Source organism: Phascolarctos cinereus, unplaced genomic scaffold (genome assembly GCF_003287225.1).
Source record: "Phascolarctos cinereus isolate Bilbo 61053 unplaced genomic scaffold, phaCin_HiC Scaffold_726;HRSCAF=1367, whole genome shotgun sequence".
In the NCBI taxonomy this organism is placed as follows: Eukaryota; Metazoa; Chordata; class Mammalia; order Diprotodontia; family Phascolarctidae; genus Phascolarctos; species Phascolarctos cinereus.
Window position 1 is genome coordinate 32975933 of NW_027556098.1, and position 22416 is coordinate 32998348.

Consider the following 22416-nt stretch of genomic DNA (forward strand, 5'->3'; position numbering starts at 1 on the left):
CCAGGCAGTAGAGAGTCATTGAAGGATTTTGAATACAAGAATGAAGTGACCGGATCTTGGTGTAACGAATAGAAGTCTAACAAGCTGATTAGTTACTTGGTAGTTCTGATTTCAGTGGGATGCATATGTCACCTGGGGACTGAACCATTTGATTTCTGAAGTCCCGTTTGAACTTACAGGAATCTGTGAGTCTATGATTAAATGACTACAGTGCTCTTTAGCTTGGAAAGGAACAGACCTTTCTCTTTCACTAGAGCAGGAATTTGATAATGACAGTTTTTGCCATGATGATGTTGAAGTTGAAGGGGACAGGCAGATTTGAGAAAGATTCAGACAGCTATTCAGTGGGGTAGGTAGGCAGAATATGGAAATAGAATTGAGAGGACTTGTTAAATTTCTGAATGTGAGTGATGGAGAAGAGAAAAGGTGTCAGATATAACATTGAAGTTTTAATGGGTGAATGATGTTGACAATTGACAGAAGTAGAGAAATCAACAGGAGTATTAAGTTTCATGGGCAAGTATGTTCTGTTTTGGAAATGAGTTTGAAATATTATCACAACATTCCTGTGGAAATGTCTGATAGGTATTAGGAATATAGGGGTGGATGAACAATTGATACTGAGTCTTCTCAGAAAGTAGGAGGTGAGTCAAACCTATTACATTTTATTAAATGAATAATATTAGTGTGACAGTAATGGCAAAGTTAAATGAAAATAACTTGGAATTAGTATAAATACTCTCCCTCTTGTCACTTAGTGATTATCATCCATAAATTAGGTGTAAAGCAGGGGCATGCTGAAGCCAGTTCTTATCACTTTACTAGAACCTGTTGTTTTAATTTTAAGTATGGGTATTTATACTTTTGAAATTAGCAGATGCTGCAAGTAAGGGCTTCATATATTGTTTTGTTGATTGTCGAGATTTAAAATGATGGAGAAGATGTTAATAATGTAGTTTAAATATAAAAGTATGTCATGTGTTGTTAATTGTTAATAATGCAGTTTAAATATAAAAGTATGTCATGTGTTTTCAGAGAGCTGATTGTTAAACATTTACCAGATACCTGGTATGTAAAGCCAGAAAAAAGTAATAGAAGTAGTATACTCAGGTCTTCCTTCTTCTCCCAACACACACTCCTTTCAAGTTTCTTAACTCAGTTTCTAAAATTGGAGGTTGCATCAAAATCTCTTAATGGTGAGGTATGATATAGCAAATCACTGTCAGAGCTGTTATTAGACTATACCTTAGAAACTCCTAGTTAGAATCATTAAGTCATTCATACAAAGGCTAATTTATTATAGATCTCAACTACTTTTGTCTATGAAAACACAGCGTTCCTTCTTTATATACCCATGAATAAGTAGTCATAATGGCTATAAATGTTTTGTTTTGTTTTTTTGTCTAGGCAATGGGGTTAAGTGACTTGCCCAGGGTCACACAGCTAGTAAGTGTTATGTGTTTGAGGCCGGATTTGCACTCAGGTCCTCGTGAGTCCAGGGCCAGTGCTCTATCCGCTGCGCCAGCTAGCTGCCCCTGTAAATGTTTTTAAAAGATAATCCTTCCCCACAAATACTTGGTTGCTAGAGTATTTGTGTACGTCATTATTTCATATCATTTATGTAGCTTAGGAAAAATTAGATGGGAAAGAAATGAAGTTTCTGTCAAATTTAAAATGTATCAAGGAAACCAGGTTTTTGCTATAATAATAATAAGTCCTTCAGAGTTCTTAATATTTACTAAGTAAATGATGCTCTTCTAAATACCACATAAAACTTGAGCTATTAAGATACAGACCTTTCGCTAAAAAGAAGTTAATGTGGGGCAGCTAGGTGGCACAGTGGATCTGGCCCTGAAGTCAGGAGGACGTGAGTTCAAATCCGACCCTTAGACACATAGCACTCACTAGCTGTGTGACTTTGGGCAAGTCACTTAACCCCAATTGCCCTCACAAAAAAAAAAAAGAAAAAAGAAATTAATGTGAAAATATTACTCCTTAAAGTACAGTTTTTAAAGTAATTTGTATCCAGAAATCCCAATTCCTTTGTGAAATCCTGATACATAGCATTTTTATGATTTTGCTAGATATAAACATTTAAATTCATAGCTTTATCAGTTACTTGAGAATTTGAAAGTATTTTATCACTTCTAAAACCAGTATTTTATGAAAAGTGGGAGAAGTATCCCTCGCTTAATAATTCATTTCAACTCAACAGACATTTACTAAGCACCCACTGTTGCAAAGCCCTGAAGTAGGTTGTAGAAATACAAAGACAGAAGAGGCTGTCTCAGCTCTCAAAGAGATCATCTTCTTTATCATCATCATCATCATCATAGGTAGAATGTACATAGAGCATTAAGGTTTTCAGAGTACTTTACAAATATTATCTCATTTTATCCTCACAGTCATCCTTGGAGATAGGTGCTAATATTACCCCCATTTTACAGATGAGAAACTGAGTTTGAAAGCAGTTCACTGACTTGCTCTGGGTCACACATCTAGTAGTGTTTGAAGCCACATTTTGAGCTCCGGTTTTCCTCTCTCTAGGTCCAGCACTCTAGTACCACCTAGAAGCCACTAGGGAACACAACATGTATACCAATAAGTAAATACAAGGTGATTTGAAGAGGGACAAACAGAAATAAGTATCTAAGGAGATCTGTAAAGGCTTCACAGAGATATGTAAGTGTTGGCTAAGGATAAGAAGATTCAGGGAAGTACATTCCAAACCTGGATGCAGGGTGGGTTGGGAGGGACCAGCTAGAAGAACTATTAACACATTAATTAGCTGTTTTTGTGCTTCTGGTATCATTTCTGATCTTTTTTATTTTTCTTCGTGAAAGAAATTACCTTAATCTAGGAAAAAATTAATGTTTATGGAAAAGCAAGTAACTTAATACAGCGTCCAAGTTCTTGTTGATAATATTATTCACTTTGCATAAATTCTTTTTTGATATAAGGAGAAGATTTCTATAATATAGAAGACAAGTAGCCCCATTTTTTTTTTCCTGAGATCAGTACTAGGTAATATGGCTTCTTTGGTTTGTTTGAAGCATTGAGCATTTCTAGGAGCTTATATATAGTGAAAGCTCCTAGAGATCACAGACCATTCCAATTTTTTCTTTGGATTTCTAGCACCTTGCACAGTACCTGGCCCATAGTAGACATAGTAAATGCTTGTAGAGTGATTGAATGTTACTGCAAATACACATTCCCAGGCAAAATAGAATTCATGTGTGGTCTTTCTACATGGGGTGAATGTCAGTACTGTTATCCATTAACATAATTATCAGCATGACTATGTATAAAAGCTTTCTACATTTTATGGAATATAGAAAAGAGAATAGCAGAAATACAGAAGTAGTCCAAGTATAAGTCCTGGAAAACAGGAGTAATAATACCTCTCTTCTCCAATAGAGGGTAGTAGAGAGACATATTACAAAGAGGAGTTAGTCCCTGTAAGATCATAATTAACCTTAGGTGTATGGGTTATGCCATCTTTGCAAGGCTTAATAATTCTAGTCCCATCTTATAGTATTTGTATGTAAATAATGTTTATAATAGGTAATACATGTTTAAATACTAAAAATAAAATACTAAAGAATAAATAGTAAGAGATAACATAATTATGAAAAATAGACATATACATGTGCATCTGTAGCAATGCTAAGTGAGCTAGCAAAGATTTCTGATTTTAAAATATTCAGATTTTTGAATAGGCACAAATGGTTTAATTTTATACTTAGTCATTTTGTACAAGGTTTTCTTTTAAACAAAATAGCAAATAACATAGTTTTAAAAGATTTTTTCCTTAAATTTGTTTGATAACCCAATGAAACCTTTTCATGTTTTATAATTTAGTTACTCTTTAAAGATAACAGAAGTAATTTTTTTCTGTCAGCTTGTGTTGACTTTCTTTAAAATTTTTTTCTTTTTAAGAACTTAAATACAAACATTTTAAGGTAAAAGAACAAGAGAAAGCATTGTATAAGAAATTATGAACTGTTAGTGTTGTATTTCAAAGAACCTTATATATCAGGCTAAATAAGTTCAATTGTCAGTAAATATATATTAAGCTCCCAGTGTGTGCCACGTACTGTGCTAAGCACTAGAGATATAAATGTGTGTGTGTGTGGGGGGACAATAACCTCAAGGAATTTACAATTTTTTTTTTAATTTGAGGCATTCAGGGTTAAGTGACTTGTCCAGCTACTAAGTGTCTGAAACTGGATTTGAACTCAGGTTCTCCTGACTCTAAGGCTGGTGCTCTGTCCTTTACACCACCTTGCTTCCTTGAGCTTATAATCTTATGGGGGAAGACCAACACACTAAAGGCTATCCAGTAGTACCTAATGCATATGCATAGTAGAGAAGTCTGAGAAGTCCCATAGTAGTTCAGCTAGGTGAGAAATAAGATATCTGAGCTGAGTTCCTTCCTTAAATGGAGGTTTTAGATTTCATGGCTTCAGTCAGAGAGGCAGAGGGTGATAAAAAAGTGGAATGCTGAGGCTGATCAGATCTTTGCCACTACAGAAAAGAACTGCTTTAAACGTTTTTGTTCTTTTCTTCTTTCTTTGGTCTCGTTGGCAGTATATGCCTAATAGTGGTATTATTGCTATTTAGTCATAGGGTGTATACGTTTAGTGGGTTTTGAGGGATAATTCCAAATTGTTTTCTTTAATGGTTAAACCAGTTTACAATTCTTCCAACAGTATACTTGTGTTCCTAACCTCCTTCAGCCTCCCCAATAGTTACTACTAATTTATTCTTTTGTCATTTTTAAACAAGGTGTAAGGTGCAACCTCTGAATTTTTAAAATTTTTATCTCATTTATTTGAGCCACTTTTTTTCCTCATGGTGGTTGAAAGCTTGCATTTCTTCATTTGAAAACTACATGTTAATAGCTTAGACCACTCATCTATTGGGGCGTGGCTCATATATTTGTATAAACTCATATATATACTTCTACATATCTTAGTTGTTATACTGTATTTGGAGAAATTTTCTGTCAGTGTTTTTTTCCTAATTGTTATCCTTCTGATTTAAAAAAAAATCCCCAATTACATGTAAAAACAATTTTTTAACATTTTTTGATTTGTTCTGAGTTCCAAATTCTATCCCTCCTTCCCATCTCTCCCATTTCCCTAAAACTGTAAGCAATCTGATATGTGCAGTGCTGTAAAACATATCCATATTAGTCATTAGAAAACTCAAACAAACAAAAAAAAGAAAAGTAGCGTGCTTTTTCTGTATTCAGATGATATCAGTTTTTTCTTGGTAAGTGGATAGCATTTTTCATCATGAGTCCTTTGGGATTGCCTTCTTGGATCATTGTATTGCTGAGAATAGCAAAGTCGCTCACAGTTGTTCGTACAGTTTTGCTGTTGTTGTGTACAATGTTCTCCTGGTTCTGCTAACTTCACTTTGTATCATGTCATGTAAGTCTTCACAGGTTTTTCTGAAATCATCCTGCTTGTCATTTTTGTAGCACAGTAGTATTCCATCACAATCATATACCACAGCTTGTTCAGCCATTCACCAATTGATGGCCATCCCCTTAATTTCAAATTCTTAGTCACCACAGGAAGAGCTGCTCACAGTATTTTTGAACAAATATGTCCTCCCCCCACCCCTTTTTAATTCCTCTTGGGATATAGACCTAGCTGTGGTATTGCTGGATCAAGGGGTATACAAAATTTTTTTCCCCTTCTAATTCTAACTACTCAGATTGGCCAGAAGCTTTTCAACTTTATGTAATCAGAATTATTTATTGTATCTTTTATGATCATCTCCCTTCCTTGGTTAGGTAAGAATTATTCCCCTAGCTAGAGTCATGAAAGGTGTCTCCTTTCTCCTCTTCTTTGTTTATAATATGACCTTTTTAGGTCACATATTCACTTAGAGTTTATTGTAGTGTAACATGTTGGACTAAACTTAATTTCTGCTTTCCTGTTTTCCAAGCAGTTTTTGTCAAATAGGAATTTCTTACACCATAGTCAGTGTCTTTTGTTTTTTCAAGTAACCTGCCCACTATGTTTGATTGCTTTCTGCAGTTTGTTTGACCCATCTCTTGCATTGATTAACTTCACTATTTTTTTAACCAATATACGTCAGCTTTCTTTTTCTTATTTTCTTTAAATATTTAAATTATGAACTTGAGAAACTTGAACAGAAATAATCATCTCTGTGTACAGAGAACATAAAAAGAGGAACCTCTGTTATCCTGTAAATCTCTATTCAGCTTGTTTTTTTTTAAAGTATATAGGACATCTCAAAGTTATTACTGCAGTTTTAAGCTTTTAAAGCTTAAAACTACACTAAAATTTTGGGACACCCTATATATTAAATTAATGTAGTAGTTCAGCACTAACCTTGCTTGTCTATATCCTCTTCTGAACTTTCTCCTGTGCATTTTTAAATAAATGTTTCATTTTGTCCTCTATTTTTGGCATCACTGTTGTTAACTCTGCTCTTCCTTTATAATTCTTTACTCATAACTCTCCCTTCATTGCTCCCTACCGCCACCATAAAAAAGAGAGAGAGAAAGAAAGCCCTTCTTTAAAACAACTATATATAGCTTAGTAAAAAAGATTCATACATTGACCATATCTGAAAATATGGCCATGTCTCACCTTGTATCTCTAGTCACCTTGTATCTAGTCCATCACCTCTCTTTCAAGAAGTGAGAAACATGATTCATTATCAGTCTTTTGAAGTGATTGGTTGTTGCATTAATCAGAGTTCTTGAATTTTTCAAAAATTGTTTTCCTCTATAATATTGGAGTCATTGGAGTCAATTTGGTTCCACTTACTCCACCTTTTATCAGTTCATACAAATCTTAAGATTTTCTGAATCTCTTCCTTTCATTTCTCACAGCACATTTTATTCCATTCACGTAGCATTCTATTTGACAGGAATTTACTTGTTTCCAATTCTTTGTTACAACAAAAGTGCTACTATAAATTTTTTGTATGTAGTGATTTCCTCAGGATATATACCTAGTAATGGTATTTCTGGATAGAGCTTAGTAGTACTTTTAGGTGATAGTTCCAAATTTCTTTCCAGAACGGTTGGAGAAATTCACATTGGCACCAGTAGTATGTTAGTATTCTCTTCATTCTGTGTCTTACTAACAATTGTCATTTTCCTTTTTTTTTTTTACACCAATCTGATGGTTGTGAGGTGGAAATCAGAGTTTTAATTTACATTTCTCTTCATAATGATTTGAACCATTTTTTATGGTTATTGCTAGCTTGCCCTTTTTTTAAAAAATGGATTGTTCCAATTCTTTGACCATTTATCTATTATGAAATGTCTGTTATCCTTATATATTTAAATTAATTCCCTGAATATTGTAGATAGAAGACTTTTTCAGGGAAATTTCCAAAACAAATTTTTTTTCTCAGTTTATTGTCTAATTTCCAATTCAGCATTGATCAAAATGCATTGATTTTACATGAATCAAAATCATTGTCTCCTATGATCTTCTCCTTTATTTGGTCACAAACTCTTTTCCTATCTATAGCTTGGAAATGCCTCCTTGCCTACTCCTCTGATTTGTTTATTTTACCATCTTTTATATCTAGGTCATGTAGCCATTTGGAACTTACTGAGGTATATGATATCAAAGCATCAATAGTCAGTAACCATTAAACACTTACTACGTGCCAGGACCTGTATTAAGCATTTAATGATATTAAAAAAGGCTTAAGACAGTCCCTGGGCTTCCAGTGGGAGAAGACAGCATCTAAAAAGAAACTGAAAAGCATGTGGAGGTTGGGGGAAGATTACGCATTGAGGGGGCATGATGAAGTCCTGCAGCCAGGGAGGGAAATGATCTGAGGAAATGAGAGTTTCAGAGTTGATTTCATATTGAAGAATTGTGAGTTTCTGAAGATCATGAAATCTAGGAAAGTAGTCAGGTAGGAAATGCTGAAACGAATTCCTGGAGTGCCTTCCTCAAACTGAGGAGCTTGGAGGAGCTGCTAGATATTCCACCCTACCCTCTCCGGACAGAGAGAGGGCCCCATGGGCAGGGAGTGCTGAGGAGGTATGAGTTTAAAAATTGATGTGTTGTTCTGAACCCAGTTTCTTTAAGACCACTTTCTAACTTTCTCAGCTGTTTTGCCAAATAGTAATTCCTTACTCAGTAACTAAGATCCTTAAGTTTATCTAATACTATATACTATTGTGCTTTACTGTTACTGCACTATTCCATTGATAAACTTTTCTATTTTGAACCAGCATCTTGTGTTGACTTTCCATGCATATTCTGTTTTTAACCATCTCGTTTAGCAGAGCATGTACTTGTTAAATGATGTTTTATTCTAGCTATCTGGTCTTTAACTTGTTTGGCAAAATTATGTGAAATTAATTATACATTCCATTGTGATCCAATGAAGAAATAATTAGTTGCTAAATTCCCTTCACAAAAGTCTTACTCTGTTGCCTCATTGTGACTTGGACTTAACTGCTAGGTTCTTGAAGACTGTCCTAGCAGTGCTTTCTGCTAGGTTATATTAAATTAGAAAGACTATCCTAGTCTAGCTAAATATATAGGCCCAGCCTACCTAAATCCTGAAAAGCTCATTGCCAGCAAGTGTCCAACTGGATTTGGTTGTGGCAACCCACGAAATAACTAAAAATATAAAATTATTTTTAGTTCCCTATTGTGCTTCCACAATAAAAATAACAGACTCAGCATTCTTTTTCCTACGTTCATACCTTTGCACAGATTGTCACTTGTGCTTGAAATGAAATTTATACTCATTTCCTTTTAGAATTCCTTGGTTCCTTCTAGGTTAAGTTCATGTTACTTTCAGTGGGAAACCTTTCTTGACTTTGCTTACAGTTCTAATGTAGGAGACAAGAAGAGTGTGTGCATGTGTGTTTATGCATATATAGATAAAATAAACTTAAGAATAAATGCAAATGAATACAAGGTAGTTTGAGGGAGAAGAGAACACTAGCAGTTGAGGGAATCGGGAAAGGCTTCATGTAGAAGGCAGTGGTTGACCTACATCATGAAGGGAGAGAGGGATTCTGTGAGGTGCAAGTGAGGAAGAAGGGCATTTTAGTCATGGAAGCAGGAAATGGAAAGTTGTAATTGAGGAACAAAGAAAGGGCCAATTTGAAAAGTCTGCGGAGCACAGGATGGGAAGTAACATACAGTAAGGCTGCAAAGATACATTAGGACCCGAATGTGATGAGCTAAATAGATGAGTTGATACTTGATTCTAGAAGTAATAAGAAGTTATTAAGTAAGTAAGGGAATGACATTGTCAGAATTGTACTTAATGGAAATCACTTTGGCTAAAGTATGAAGCATTGAATTGGGGAGAGACTTGATTCAGAAGGACCAGTTAGGAGGTTAATGGTCTATATGAGAGTCACTTCATAAGCAGTTCCTGTATGCAGCCAGATCATAAAACAAAATCAAAGTCAATATTAAATTAAAAGGAAGAATAAAGATGAGAAGACATGAATATGGTAACTGCTTCAACTCACCCTATTTAAATTAGCTTTTGATACTGAAAAGATGAGGAAATTGATTCATTCAATAAGCATTTATTAAGTACCAGTTATGTGCCAGGTACTCTGCCAGAGAGTAGGGGTACAGAGGCAGAACATAAACAGTCTCTGCCCTCAAGGAGTTTACATTTTGTTGTGTTAGGAGAAGAGGGAGGACAACAACATGTACAGAGAAAATGAAATAACAAGATACATAGAATGGGTGGGCAGAGGTGGGCAGAGATGATGAGTTCCATTTTGCGCATGTTGAGCTTGAGATGTCTGTAGGACATCCACGTGGAAATGTCCAGAAAGGGTTGAATATATGGGACTAAAATACAGGAGAGAGCCTAGGGCTGAATATATAGATGTGAGAGTTGGCTACATAGAGTTGATAGCTAAATCTGAGAGCTGATGAGATACTTCAGAGAATATACAGGGAAAAAAGGACTGGGTCTTGGATAGATGGGCCATGGGGATATATCCACACAAAAGGGATGGGACATGGATGTTGATCCAGCAAAGGAGATTAATAAGAATGACCAGACAGCTATGGCGAGAATTAGGGGACAGAAGTGTCAGTAAAACCCAGGGAGAGAGTTAGCGTCTAAAAGAGTGAACCAGCATCAGATGCTATAGAGGGTTCAAAATGAAGGAAAAGTGAGACAAGGCGGTTAGTATTAGGCAATTAAGAGACCATTGGTAACCTTGGAGAAATCAATTTCTGTTAAGTGGTATTTATGGAATGTAGATTGCAAGAGGTTGAAAGGCGTAGTGTGGAGGTGACATATTGAAGACAAGACATAGATATGGCTTTTTCTAGGAGCTTGGCTGGGAGAGGTAGAGATTTATAGGGAAGTAACTTGAGAATATAATAGGATCAGTGCAAGATTTTTAAAGCACTTTTGTAAGCAGAACAGGAGCCACTGAAAAAGGAGAAATTGAAAATGAAACATAAAGAAGGATGATGATTAAAGGGGCAAGTTTCTAGAGGGTCAGGAAATTGGCTGGACAGGTATTATAAAAGGAAGAGTTGATATTTGAAAGAAAAAAGGTCATTTTTCCCTCTGTGAGTGGAACGTGACTGAGATGATAATGTTGAGGAGGAGGCTGTAAGTGTAGAATTGGGAAGAAGAGGGAGCTGATGATGGATGATTTCAACTTTTTCAGTAAAGCATGAAGGAAGACCTTGGGGTTAGGGCCAGTGGCTTGAGGAGAGAAGAGCAGGTTTGAAATATGTGTTGTATGAAGTGGGAAAGAGGATCAATCAGAGAAGAGTAGAAAGATTGCTATTGAGCAGTGAAGCCTCAGGTAAGATTAGTTATTGTAAACTTCTAATGGACCCAGACACTATGGTACACTGTGTGGCTTTCTCCAATGGTGTTTAGCAACATGTAGGGTATTGACTATAGTTATCTCCCCATGCAAAAAAGTAAGCTTCATATTGAGGTTGGAAGAGCTCAGAAATAGGGTTAGCCAATAACCCATTAGCATACAAGGTCCTTTAGGGCAAGCATCAGTACCTTTCTATCCCCAGCATTTAGCATGGGGGTCTGGAAAGTGGTAGGTATTTAATAAATTTACTTGTTAATTGACTAACCACTTGATTTCATTGTTCAGTGGAGAGAGATGTCAATGGGTAACAATGGATTCATGTGCTACCTCATTTTTAAAGTATTAGAGAGAATGGTGGAAGATCAGGAACAGTTATCATTTAACAAAACAGGAAGAGGAGTGAGACTTTACTAAACCACATCCTGCTAAGAGATAAAACAAAAAAGGTAACAGAGAGAAAAAAAATTAAACAGATTGGCTGGTGGTTCTGTTACGATTTCTTCTTTTCCTCCATGATAATGGAACTCTACTACATTTGGTTTCAATGTTGAATACCAATAGGCAGGAAGACTGTTTTGACCTGACCAAAAATATGAAAGAGGAATTTGTGCTGGCAGCAACATAATTTTCAAGACATTTGGGAATCAATTCCAAAATATCTCACTGAGGAACAGATTCCAAAGAAGGGAAATATTAATACAGTTTTATTATTCAAAGTTTGTGATCCTGAAGATAGCACCAAATGAGATATTAATTGTAAAGCACTTAGCACAAGGCCTGGCACAAAGTAAGAACCATATAAATGTTAGCTGTTATCATTATTATTGTACTTTTATGAGAATTATCTGCACATGTTAAGGATATCACTGATATCGGAAATAAAGAGGTTGGTTTTGGTAAATGGGCATCCACGTGGTGCAGTGGATAAGAGCATTGGGCCTGGTATCTTCAGACCCTAGCTGTGTGACCCTGGGCAAGTTCCTTCACCACTGACCGCCTAACCTGACCTCCTCAGTTGTAAAATGGGGATAATAATAGCACTTACCTCACAGGGTTGGTATAAGTATCAAATGAGATAATATTTGTAAAATGCTTACAGCGCCTGGAACATAGTAGGCACTTAATAACATGGTTGTTCCTTTTCCCTTCCCCTACCCTCCCTCTCTCTTATAAATGGTTTTCCGTAGAGCATATCATTATAGTGACTCAGTTGACTGATGAGTGGAGTACACAGGATGCCACTGTTTGTTGTCTGTTGATTATAAAAAGCGCTTGACTTGGCAAATTTCAGTATTTACTTTAACAAGTTAAGATCACACAGGTACTCTGATAGATAACAACTACAGAGATACAAAATTTCAATCATTTTTCTGATTATCAATATCAAACAAAATTAAAATAAGAAGACATAATTATCAAAGATTTCACCAGTGTCTTGGAGGACATATTGGGCAATTTTCAAATAGAAAAGTGATTTCTTTTGGCTGCTTTTAAGGTAACCTTATGCTGATTACATTAAGACCTAGAATACTTTGGGGACTTCTCAATGACTTCCCTAATTGTCCAAAAGAAATTTGCCTAGTAGTCCAGACAAGAAAAACTAAGTAGGTGAAGAATATACATTATTGTTGTTCATTTCTTTCACTCGTGTCTGACTTCCTGACCCCACTTGGGATTTTCTTGGCAAGGGTTTGTTGTTTAACTCCTCCAGCTCATTTTGCAGGTGAGGAAACAGGGTCACACAGCTAGTACGCATTTGAGGCTAGATTTTAACACAGGGAGATGAATCTTCCTAATTCCAGGCACAGCAGTCTATCCACTGCTTCACCTAGCTGCCCTGAATATTGTCAACAGGCAGTCACAACATCACAAGACTTGTGGGAAAATCAGGTTTATTATGAGAGATATATGTATTACCCAGATCAGTTTCTATCATTCTATAATTCTTTTTTGTTTTTCCTTCTTTTTGGTGCTGCGTTATCAACTGTATCTTAGAGTCAGATAAGAACAAAAATGGATAGTTTTGTTCATTAAAAATTATTTAAAGTTAATGGTGCAGGTACTCTGTATTAAAGTCTTGTGTTTTTTGGAGAATATGTAGGGATGGGGGCAGCTAGGTGGCACAGCGAATAGAGTACCAGTCCTGGATTCAGGAGGACCTGAGTTCAAATTTGGCCTCAGACACATAACACTTACTAGCTGTGTGACCCAGGGCAAGTCACTTAACCCCATTGCCTAGCCAAAAAGAAAAAAAGAAGAAAAAAGAGAATATGTAGAGATTAGATGATCAGAATTGAATAACTTTTCTATTTGATAGCTTCTGCATAAGCAACTCTTTTATTTAAAATTTCATATAATCAGATAACCACATAAGAGAAGTTTCTAACAAAGGAAATTTTGTGTTAATGTTTTAGAGAGAGTCATTTGGGAGAACTTTAATTTTAAACATATTTATGTGAGAGAAGAATACTGGATTTGTACTTGAAATTTTTGAAAAATGATGCCTTATTAATGTCTTAAAGGTTTCTAGCTGATTAAACAGATTGGATACAACAGGTTTCTAGTGAAACCAAGGTTTTAGTTTTACTCTTCAAACAATCTAGGTTATGTTATTAACCTAGTAAAAATTTTTCATAACAGGTACAAAGATAAATCATTTTAAACCTGTCCAAGTTATTACAATTTTAAATTAGTTCCAAATTAATTAAATTTTAGGATAGTCTGTTGCAATTAGTTTTCCGAAAATAGATGTCAATTTTTTTCTAGTTAAATTAGCATTGTAAGAAAACCTGATATTAGGCTGTGCTATTCTGACTTTTTGAATATGAATATTATTTTGGCATTTTTCTTTCTCCCTTTTTTCTTTAAACTAATAATAATAGCTGCTATTTATGTAGTGTTTAAAGTTTACAAATTACTTCTCTTACATTATCCTACTTTTCAGATCCATTTTCCGAAGTCAGCACTGCAGGTGTTTCCCTTTTTACAGATGAGGAAGCTGAGGCTCAGAGAGGTTCAGTCATTAGCGATTGACCCAGGGCCATACAACAAGGGTTTGAACCCAGATCTCTCCTTTTTATGTTTTCTTTCCACTATGCCTCACTGCTTATGAAATCAAGGACCGTTATTGGAAAGGGGGAAAAAAAGGCTTATGTATTAATGAGTTGATATTGGTTCATAGTTTAGGAATTGCCATTCTAGGTTATGATAACAATTCTCTTGAAAGATTATTGGTACATAACATCTGTATAGGTATGCTAAAGCTTTGCCTTGCAGGGAGTTATATTCTGCCTATCAGATACTTAATTTGTCTCATGCTGGTCTGGATAAAGAGGATTCTCAAAATGATCATTATTGCCTGTGATTAAATTTTGCCAATATGAAACTGAAAAGTATTCTGAGGACCCATTACTACTTGAAAAGAATAATTCTTGAGATTTTTCATAAGGTTTCCTTGGCACAACTAATTTAAGAATGAGTTATACTTTAAGCAAATTATATAAAATTGACGTTTGGTACTACTCTGTATTCAAAGGATATTTTGGTGAATATAGAACACCATATATTTTCCATCTTTATTATTTAGTGTGTTTCTCTTCCAACCTTTATAATGAATTTTAGTGGAGAGGTACATAAATGGGATTTGTTTTGTTATTTTACTTTTCATTTAAAATGAGATCAGTAAAATGTGTATGGCTATACATCTGATTTTTTATCTCCAGAAAGTAAGAGTATTGTTGATCCCATTTTATTGTGCGTTGCCCTTGCTTTTTTGTTAACTGTTTTGGCATGAATCATAGGTTACAAGCTGCATGTATCTTTCAAGGTAGAGCAGAAGAATAAATTGGATTTGTTTTTGGATGTTTTGTCACCTGCCTGTGAGATAGGATGTCTTGTAAGCTTTATAATACAATCCTGCTTTGAAGTGCATGGTTTTCTTCATGTGCCCTTTATTCAATATATTATTCACTTATTCACTATTCTTGCACCTCTACTGTTTTGTGTGGGTACTCAGACATTCAAACTTTACTGCCTCTTGCCCTCTTCCCATATACATCCTCCCTGCTTCCTTCTCAGGAAGAAACCAAACCAAATCAAAAAACTGTTTGAGTCTTAGAGGGCCAACACATCACTATACATATTTTATATTTAGTTTTGGCTGTATATCTCCTGTATCGTACCCTGTTCTTTTCCACAAATGTGGACAGTCTGTGGGCTATAATAAAATGTCTTTCTTTATTCAATGGTCTCTTGTATTAGCCTTATTCTGCCAGATTCATAAGGTTACAGAATTTCAGAGTTAGAACTGACTTCGTATAGACCAAATAACTATCCCATTCAAGGATCCCCTCCATAACCTCACGGTTTAGATGGTCATCCAACCATTGTTTACACTAGTGTTAAGTGCCTGTATCACTTGAAGGTTACAAAGTGTGTAGAATATATAGTCTTTATTCTTTTTTGAGCTCATGATATACTTTCATAAATTCAGAAGACAAAATGAGATGAATTTATAAAAATAGTAGTAATGGGCTTTGTAATTGTATTTCATGGTTTGAATTTTGAAACTCAGCTAGTTTTTTCAGAATAGGAATAGCATAGACAATTACCTATCAAAATATTTTTATGTATATAAGGTAGTAAATAAATATGATGAAAAATTAAGTTTTTAGCCAGTTACAAATGTGATTTTTACAAACTGTTGCAGTTAAAATACAGTTTCTAGGTAAAAGGAAATCAGAGGTATATTTTTAAAATTTTAGAAAGTGATTTATTGTGAAGTCTAGACAATTTTAATTATAGACCCATTAAAAATTTATGTTATAAAAGTATGAAAGCATTCTCAGGAAGGTAGAATTCATGTAATTTTCATGAAATATTCTTAACAATTTATATTTCTCAAAACCTTTTTACACAAGAATGAAATAAAGCATAAAATGTTTTACTTAAATATCTTAAAAGCTAATAAGTTTTTATTTAACTTTACTGGTGACAGAACAAATGTTTTGTCAATGGCAATCAAGATTTTGGTAAAAACAGGAATCTTGCCTGTTCTTATTTTCTTTTTAATATTACACATATCGTGCTTGACTAATTTTTGCTTTGCTGAAGATCTGAATGAGCTTTGTATATGAGCGCCATACTAATCTTTATGCTTACTGTTTGAATGTTTGGTACAGGAAGCGAGCAGCTGCAAAGCATCTAATAGAACGCTACTACCACCAGTTAACTGAGGGCTGTGGAAATGAGGTCTGCACGAATGAGTTTTGTGCTTCCTGTCCAACTTTTCTTCGTATGGATAACAATGCAGCAGCTATTAAGGCCCTCGAGCTTTATAAGATTAATGCAAAACTCTGTGATCCTCATCCCTCCAAGAAAGGAACCAGCTCAGCTTACCTTGAAAACAACTCTAAAGGTGCCCATAACAACTCCTGCACTGATAGGAAAATGAACAAGAAGGAAGTACAAGGCCCCAGAGATGATTTTAAAGGTAAGATATTCTAGAACTTTAATTTTAACTCAGATTTATTTTTTGAATATTTTTGAAAGTGATAATAGAAATATTGTTACATTATTAAAAATATTGTTATATTATTAAAAATGATGGTATAATATAAACCCTTCTATAAAACATAACTGGCTTTGAAGGATAGCACAAGCATCCATGTTACAAGCTAACTGTGTTCTTTCAAGCTTTTATTATTATTATTATTATTCCCTAAATTTTTCAAGATATAACCCATAAAACCAATATTATAAATGGTAGTTAAGTTAGCAGGCACACCCACATGAATTTATTTAACCCATGTTGTACCTAAATTATGATTCTTGAATTGTACTCTTAGTTATAATCCTATGAACAGAGGGCCACACGATATAGGAAGATGTATTCTTCTGTCTTTCTTGGGTTTGCCTTAAACAAAATTTCAAAGAAATGAAGTTTAGTGCTCTCCACTTTGCCTTCTTGTACCTCTTTTTCCACATCCTTATGATCTTTACCTCACTATCTCAGATCCTATCTCACAAAAGTGCTCTCTTCTCTAGAATTAGCCAGTTGGTTCCCAAACTTTGTGTTACATCTGGATAAACAGTCTCTGCCAGTTTTAAAGAGTTAACTTTCGTAGAAATACTTGATTTTTCATAAAAGAATGTTTATTAATCCAAATGAATTGCAGATTGATGGGATGAAACAATAAAATGAAGAATTTTAGGCTGCATGTGGACATTAAAAAAAAAACAACTAATAGTCTTTCCTATAGGCAAGTCATCTTTACCTGGAAGTCTGCCTATCCTTGCTTTTTCATGGCTTCTTCCCTTCTACTTCTCTACCTATAAATTACTTAGATTATCTCGTAAGTCCAATTTTTTTTTTCATAATTGTTTTCGTGATAGCCAGAATCATTTGTATGCAGAGGCCATTTATAACTACAGTGTTAATAAGGTAATGACTACCTGTATATTTCTAAGGTCATATTTTTACCTCTTGTGTATCCAAATCTGTGTAATAAGTGAAACACACAGTATTTCCACAATTAAAAAAAAAAGAAAAGAAAAATTCATATAACATTTACCAGAAATAAAAATATTTTGTAGTTCCTTTGCTCCCCTCTGCCTTCTCCTCCCCCAATTCTTCAAAGAATTCTTCTTACTTTACTTTCTACTAATGTTTACTGGCTTGACAAAATTCTGAAAGTGGGTATGTTTTGTCCAAACTTCCCATTCTATAGGTGGAGAAACTGAGACCCACAGAAGACAGATTATTTACCTAAGATCACGTAGCTCATTAGTTAATATAGTAGCAGAATCTCACTTAAACTCAGGTTTCCATAATCTCAGACAAATGACAAGTGTTTTGTTCAAACTTTCTGAGAGTATGAGAAATGTTTTTCAATCTGATCTCAAATTTCATTACTTGCCTCTGAGAAAAATGTATGCTAGTATACACAAAGTTGAATGGCCTTTCCTTTAGGATTCAGTTCCCCATAACAAATTACAGGAATTTTGAAGAAATTTGAATTGCAGGATACCCATACCAATTTCCCTAAATTGGGATAGAAGCTCATTTCACTTCAACAACCCATATTAAGTACCTACTTTGAACAGTCTCATAGAGATAACCTTTTAAACCTAAATCCCATTTTCCCATGGTAATTAAAAAGTGTAGCATAGTTTGTGGGGTTAAACCTCCAAGTTCCAGTTAGTAAAGAATAGGAGAAAAAAAAATTTACTAGATGTCAAGCTGCAAAATCATTTCCAGAAATTTAATTACTATAACCTCACTGTATAACACTTAAGAGTAGAATTAAATACAAAATTAAGCATTCTTGCGTTATAGACCCTAAAGACAGTCTTATATTGAGGCCACAGTGTACTACGATTCCGTTTAAAAGATTCTCCTTAGCTACAGAAAAATTTAATATTTGACTGGTTTAATGTGGCTTTGCCCATTGGAATTGAGTTGTTTCTATTTTTAATTTACTCCTTGATTTTTTGCTTTCTCTCAGATTTTTTTTCAGTTGACTCTTCCCAACTCTATGTAACAAGTAAATTGCCTTTTTTTTCTTCCATATTTAACAGAAAGGTCTCTTTATTGTATAGTAATAATGCAGTTAAGTATAGTGCAGCAGGGCCATTAACCTCTTGATCTTCAAAGTTTTTTCTGCTATCCTGTTTTTCACTAAAGTAGGGAAAGGGAGTAGTGACAATAATGAAACAGTCCACAATAATGTGACAATAGGAGAAGAAGGGGAAAATAGGACAGAGAAAGGTATGGGAAAGAAGTATATGCTTGTGATTTATAGATTTTATAAGAAATAATCATTTAAATGTGATCTAGATGTATGAAATTAAATAAGATACAGCTAACATGTAAATTATTGAATAAATAAGAAAATCATAAAATCATAGAAATCATATGATATACTAGGGAGAAATCAACCCATACCCAGAAGGTCACAAGATAGCATCAGAATAAATAATAAAGTTAAACAAGGGAAAAGAAGAAATTTTAAAAGGATTTCTTTAGGAAATTACATTGTAATTTTTTTTAAATTTTAATAATTGATTTAAAAGACAAATTAGGTAAAAAAAAAAGTTGATGATGTTCAACCAGTAGATAGACTGTCCACAGTATTTTTCTAGATCAATGGAAAGAACAAAAAACATCACATTAGTTCTCTTTATGTACTTTAGTTTAGTTGATGATGTTTTTAAACATGTTAGAACATTTATCTTGCCAGTTTTGTGAAGACATATACTAGAAAGTAGAAGTCACATGCTTCAGAAGGCACAATGTATTATGCTTCAACCATGATATCGAATAGTGATGTTTCCTAGCATTTTTGTTTGCTGTTTTAAGATTACAAAGTGCTAAGTTTGCTTTGGAATATTAACTGTTTAAGTTGAAGAAATATGAGTACCTCTTTAAAAATTTTTTCATTTTCATTTTTTTGATGGTGGGGAAGAGGCCTTCCTAACACTGTTATTTGTTGCTGTGTCAATATAAACACTTGAGTCACTTATGTATAGCAAAATCTTGTTAATTCATATGGTTTTATTCATAATTTAGTCTTGTAATCTAGTTAGTCCAGGTTGAATTTTCCTTTTGTGCTCTTTTTCTTTCTCTCTGTTTCTCTCTCTCTCTCTCTTCTCTCTCTTCTCTCTCTCTCTCTCTCTCTCTCTCTCCCTCCCTCCCCCCTCCCTCCCTCCCTCTGTCCCTCTCCCTCTCTTTCTCCCCCCCCCCAATAATCCAATGAATCTGTGATCTTATCATTTTGGCAGTAATACACATTGCAACTTTTTTTTTTGGCCCATCCTATTCATGTTTTATCACACATAAATGTGAAGTAGGGAGGTCCATACAATCTTCCTCCTGTCTTCTTGATATCGTGGAGTTACAGGTCAAGCAGCACCTAGACTATCTTTTGGCTATCTTTCATCTCACTGTCTCCAACTTTTTCAATTATTTCTTTGATGACATGATTTATAACACTTTTCCTGTATAATTTCTTGTTTGTAATGTGTTTCAGTCTGTTTATACCCACCACAAACTTCTCCTGTTTCATTTTGGCTGATCAGCTTCAGTTCTTCAAAGCCCTATAGTATCCCATGATTTATAGCCATACACAACATTACCAGATGAATGTTTGTTTTTAAGAATTTAGACCTTTGTTTCAAGGAGTTGCTTTGCTTTCTTTAAAAGCTCTTTGTAATTCTGAAAGGCAGTACAGCTCATTTTCCTCTTACTGTTCATTTTTAGGCCCAGTTCATTGTCCCTTTTTAGTGTCTGTCTACAATATATGTGCTAATGAATGGTCTCTTTAGGCTATCCCTGCAATGGTATATCATAGTCTGAACAATGAATATTTGTCATCCATGTAGTTTTTTATGTGTGAATAGCTAAACTAAACTCGTGAGAATGATTATGAATCTAATTTAGTGGGCTATGCAATATTCTAGGACAGTGGTATCAAACTAAAGTAGAACTGGAATCCTGTGGACTTATTGACTTAGAAAACCACAAAGTATCACTATCTATAGTGTATTGGACTTTTATTTATTTTGTTAAATATTTCTCAGTTACATTTTAATCTGGTCCAGGCATCATTCCATCCTAGGAGTTTGACACCTCTGTTTTAGGATTTGATGTAATCAATGCAATATCATTCTCAAACTGGAGGACCTCCGCATCTGGAGAGGATACCTCTTCAGCTTTAACTCTGGACTGGGTCTCCTTTCTGAGAGTAGCAAACAGATGTCAGTGACAAGTATATATGTCCCCCTGGTTTTTTTGCCTTACTTGATAATAATTACAGGGGCTTTGAACGACATTAAGTTTTTCAGGAAATCTTGTATAAATTTGATAGGTACATGGGAGACATCTTGTTAGAGAAGAACCTTTTAAGGTGATGTTTTCCTCCATCAAATCTAGTGCTTTTCATATAATTAGCAAATGTTTAAATAGTAGAATTTTGTATTTCAGTTGTGATATTAAAGATATCTGTTGTGTAATTTTCCTTTAGAAGGCCTATTCCCCTTTTATACCCTTGTCAGAGATGCCCCCAGTGCATAGGTAGTTTATTCCCATAAAATTTTTATATAGAATAGAAAGCAGATGTGTGAGTTAGTACTAATTTATGATCTTTTGTCTAGTCACCTTTTTTTAAAAAAAAAAAAAGTCTGGTTTCTCACACACACACACACACACACACACACACACACACACACACACACACCCTTTGTTATTTTACACCTTTATCTTCCTTTCTTTTAGATACTTTGAGAATTGATCTCTTAGTGCCCTCACCATTGTGTTTTGCTTCTTTCTCGATTCCCACTGCTTCTGGAGAAGTATGTCTAGGACTGTTATGATAGAATCCAGATGTGTTAGCTCCACTATGGTGAAAAAAGAGCTTTTTTTTTCTTTTAAAAATCTTTATAAAAATCTTTTTTGTCTTTAATTTGTTTTTCTTACAATTTCATCCTTAAATGCCCTTAAAATGATTTTGTTTAGATGGTTCTCTTGCCAGCTTTCTTTTAAATTTGTTTTTCTTACACGGCTTCTGTTGTTTTATGAGCTGATTCTGCTGATAATCTTTCACCATCCTTCTCCATAACGCTTTACAAACATGTTTACAATTTTTAAAAGTGTTGCTGCTATCTTTTTTTACGTGACAAATAGATCGAGTGTTACTGACTAAAGTGGCTTTTAAGGTCTTTTGATTTACTCATTATAGGAGTTGACTTATATCAGTTAAACTTTTATATGAAATTATTGTAATTGGTGTCAGTGTCATTTTCCTCCAGCCATTCTCTCCTGCCCTCCGCCTCTCTTTTTCCCTCAGATCAATAGCTTATTTAAATTGATCAAGTTAGAGTTCAATTTGTGTACCATATCTTTTTTGTCATTTTTTTCTTCTAGTTTTATATTCATTTTGATTTTTTTTTCTAATAAGTAAGTAATCTGCCTCTGCATGAACTCCTGACTTTGACTCTTACATAGTTTTGAGATATTCAGTGCCTGTTAAAATCAATTTTATTTTTTAGAAAATTAGGTACTCATGATGTCCAGTACCTTCCTAATCCTTTTTTCTGATATGTATTATATGGAGCTATCAGGATTCTGTGTAGTCTTCAACACTTTCATCTCTCTCATTCCTTAATTCTGAACTATATTTTCTATCTGACTTTATTGCCCTAATTTCTGTTCCATAGCATTGACATTATTGAATATCAGAAGCACGTGTTGATTTGATTTAATTTAGAGTATCTTACACTTCATAGAATTTCTTTTTATCTTCCTCCTTGACAGTCGATGTTTACATAAGCTGTAGTTGGTGGTCTTTTGGCAAATACTTATGAGTCCTGTGATAAGAGATGACCAAATATACCAAGAAATGATGTTTCTAGTTGCCTCTGAATTTGTGATAGAACTATCTCTGCCAACTTCATTATTGGCCCCTCCAAAGAGAATCTGTGAGCATTCTTCCACTGAGCTTCAGTTTCCTTTTGTTGTCTGGTTTTGTTTGTAGCAAGAATGTCATGATTCTTTCCATTCAGTTCTTTTCAGA

At 34.5% G+C, this 22416-nt stretch overlaps 1 protein-coding gene across 8 annotated transcripts in view; it reads left to right on the forward strand.

The window, feature by feature from the left end:
- The window catches only part of UBE3A (ubiquitin protein ligase E3A), a 105866-nt gene that overhangs the window by 34892 nt on the left and 48558 nt on the right, over positions 1-22416 (forward strand). For all 8 annotated transcript variants that reach the window (XR_013482776.1, XM_078146320.1, XM_020992789.2 and 5 more), the window contains one exon: positions 16027-16337. Coding sequence is in view for 7 of the 8 variants with exons in the window: in XM_020992789.2 (XP_020848448.1) it covers positions 16027-16337 (311 nt within the window). In the remaining variant the exon portion in view is untranslated. The remainder of the gene's footprint in view (positions 1-16026; positions 16338-22416) is intronic.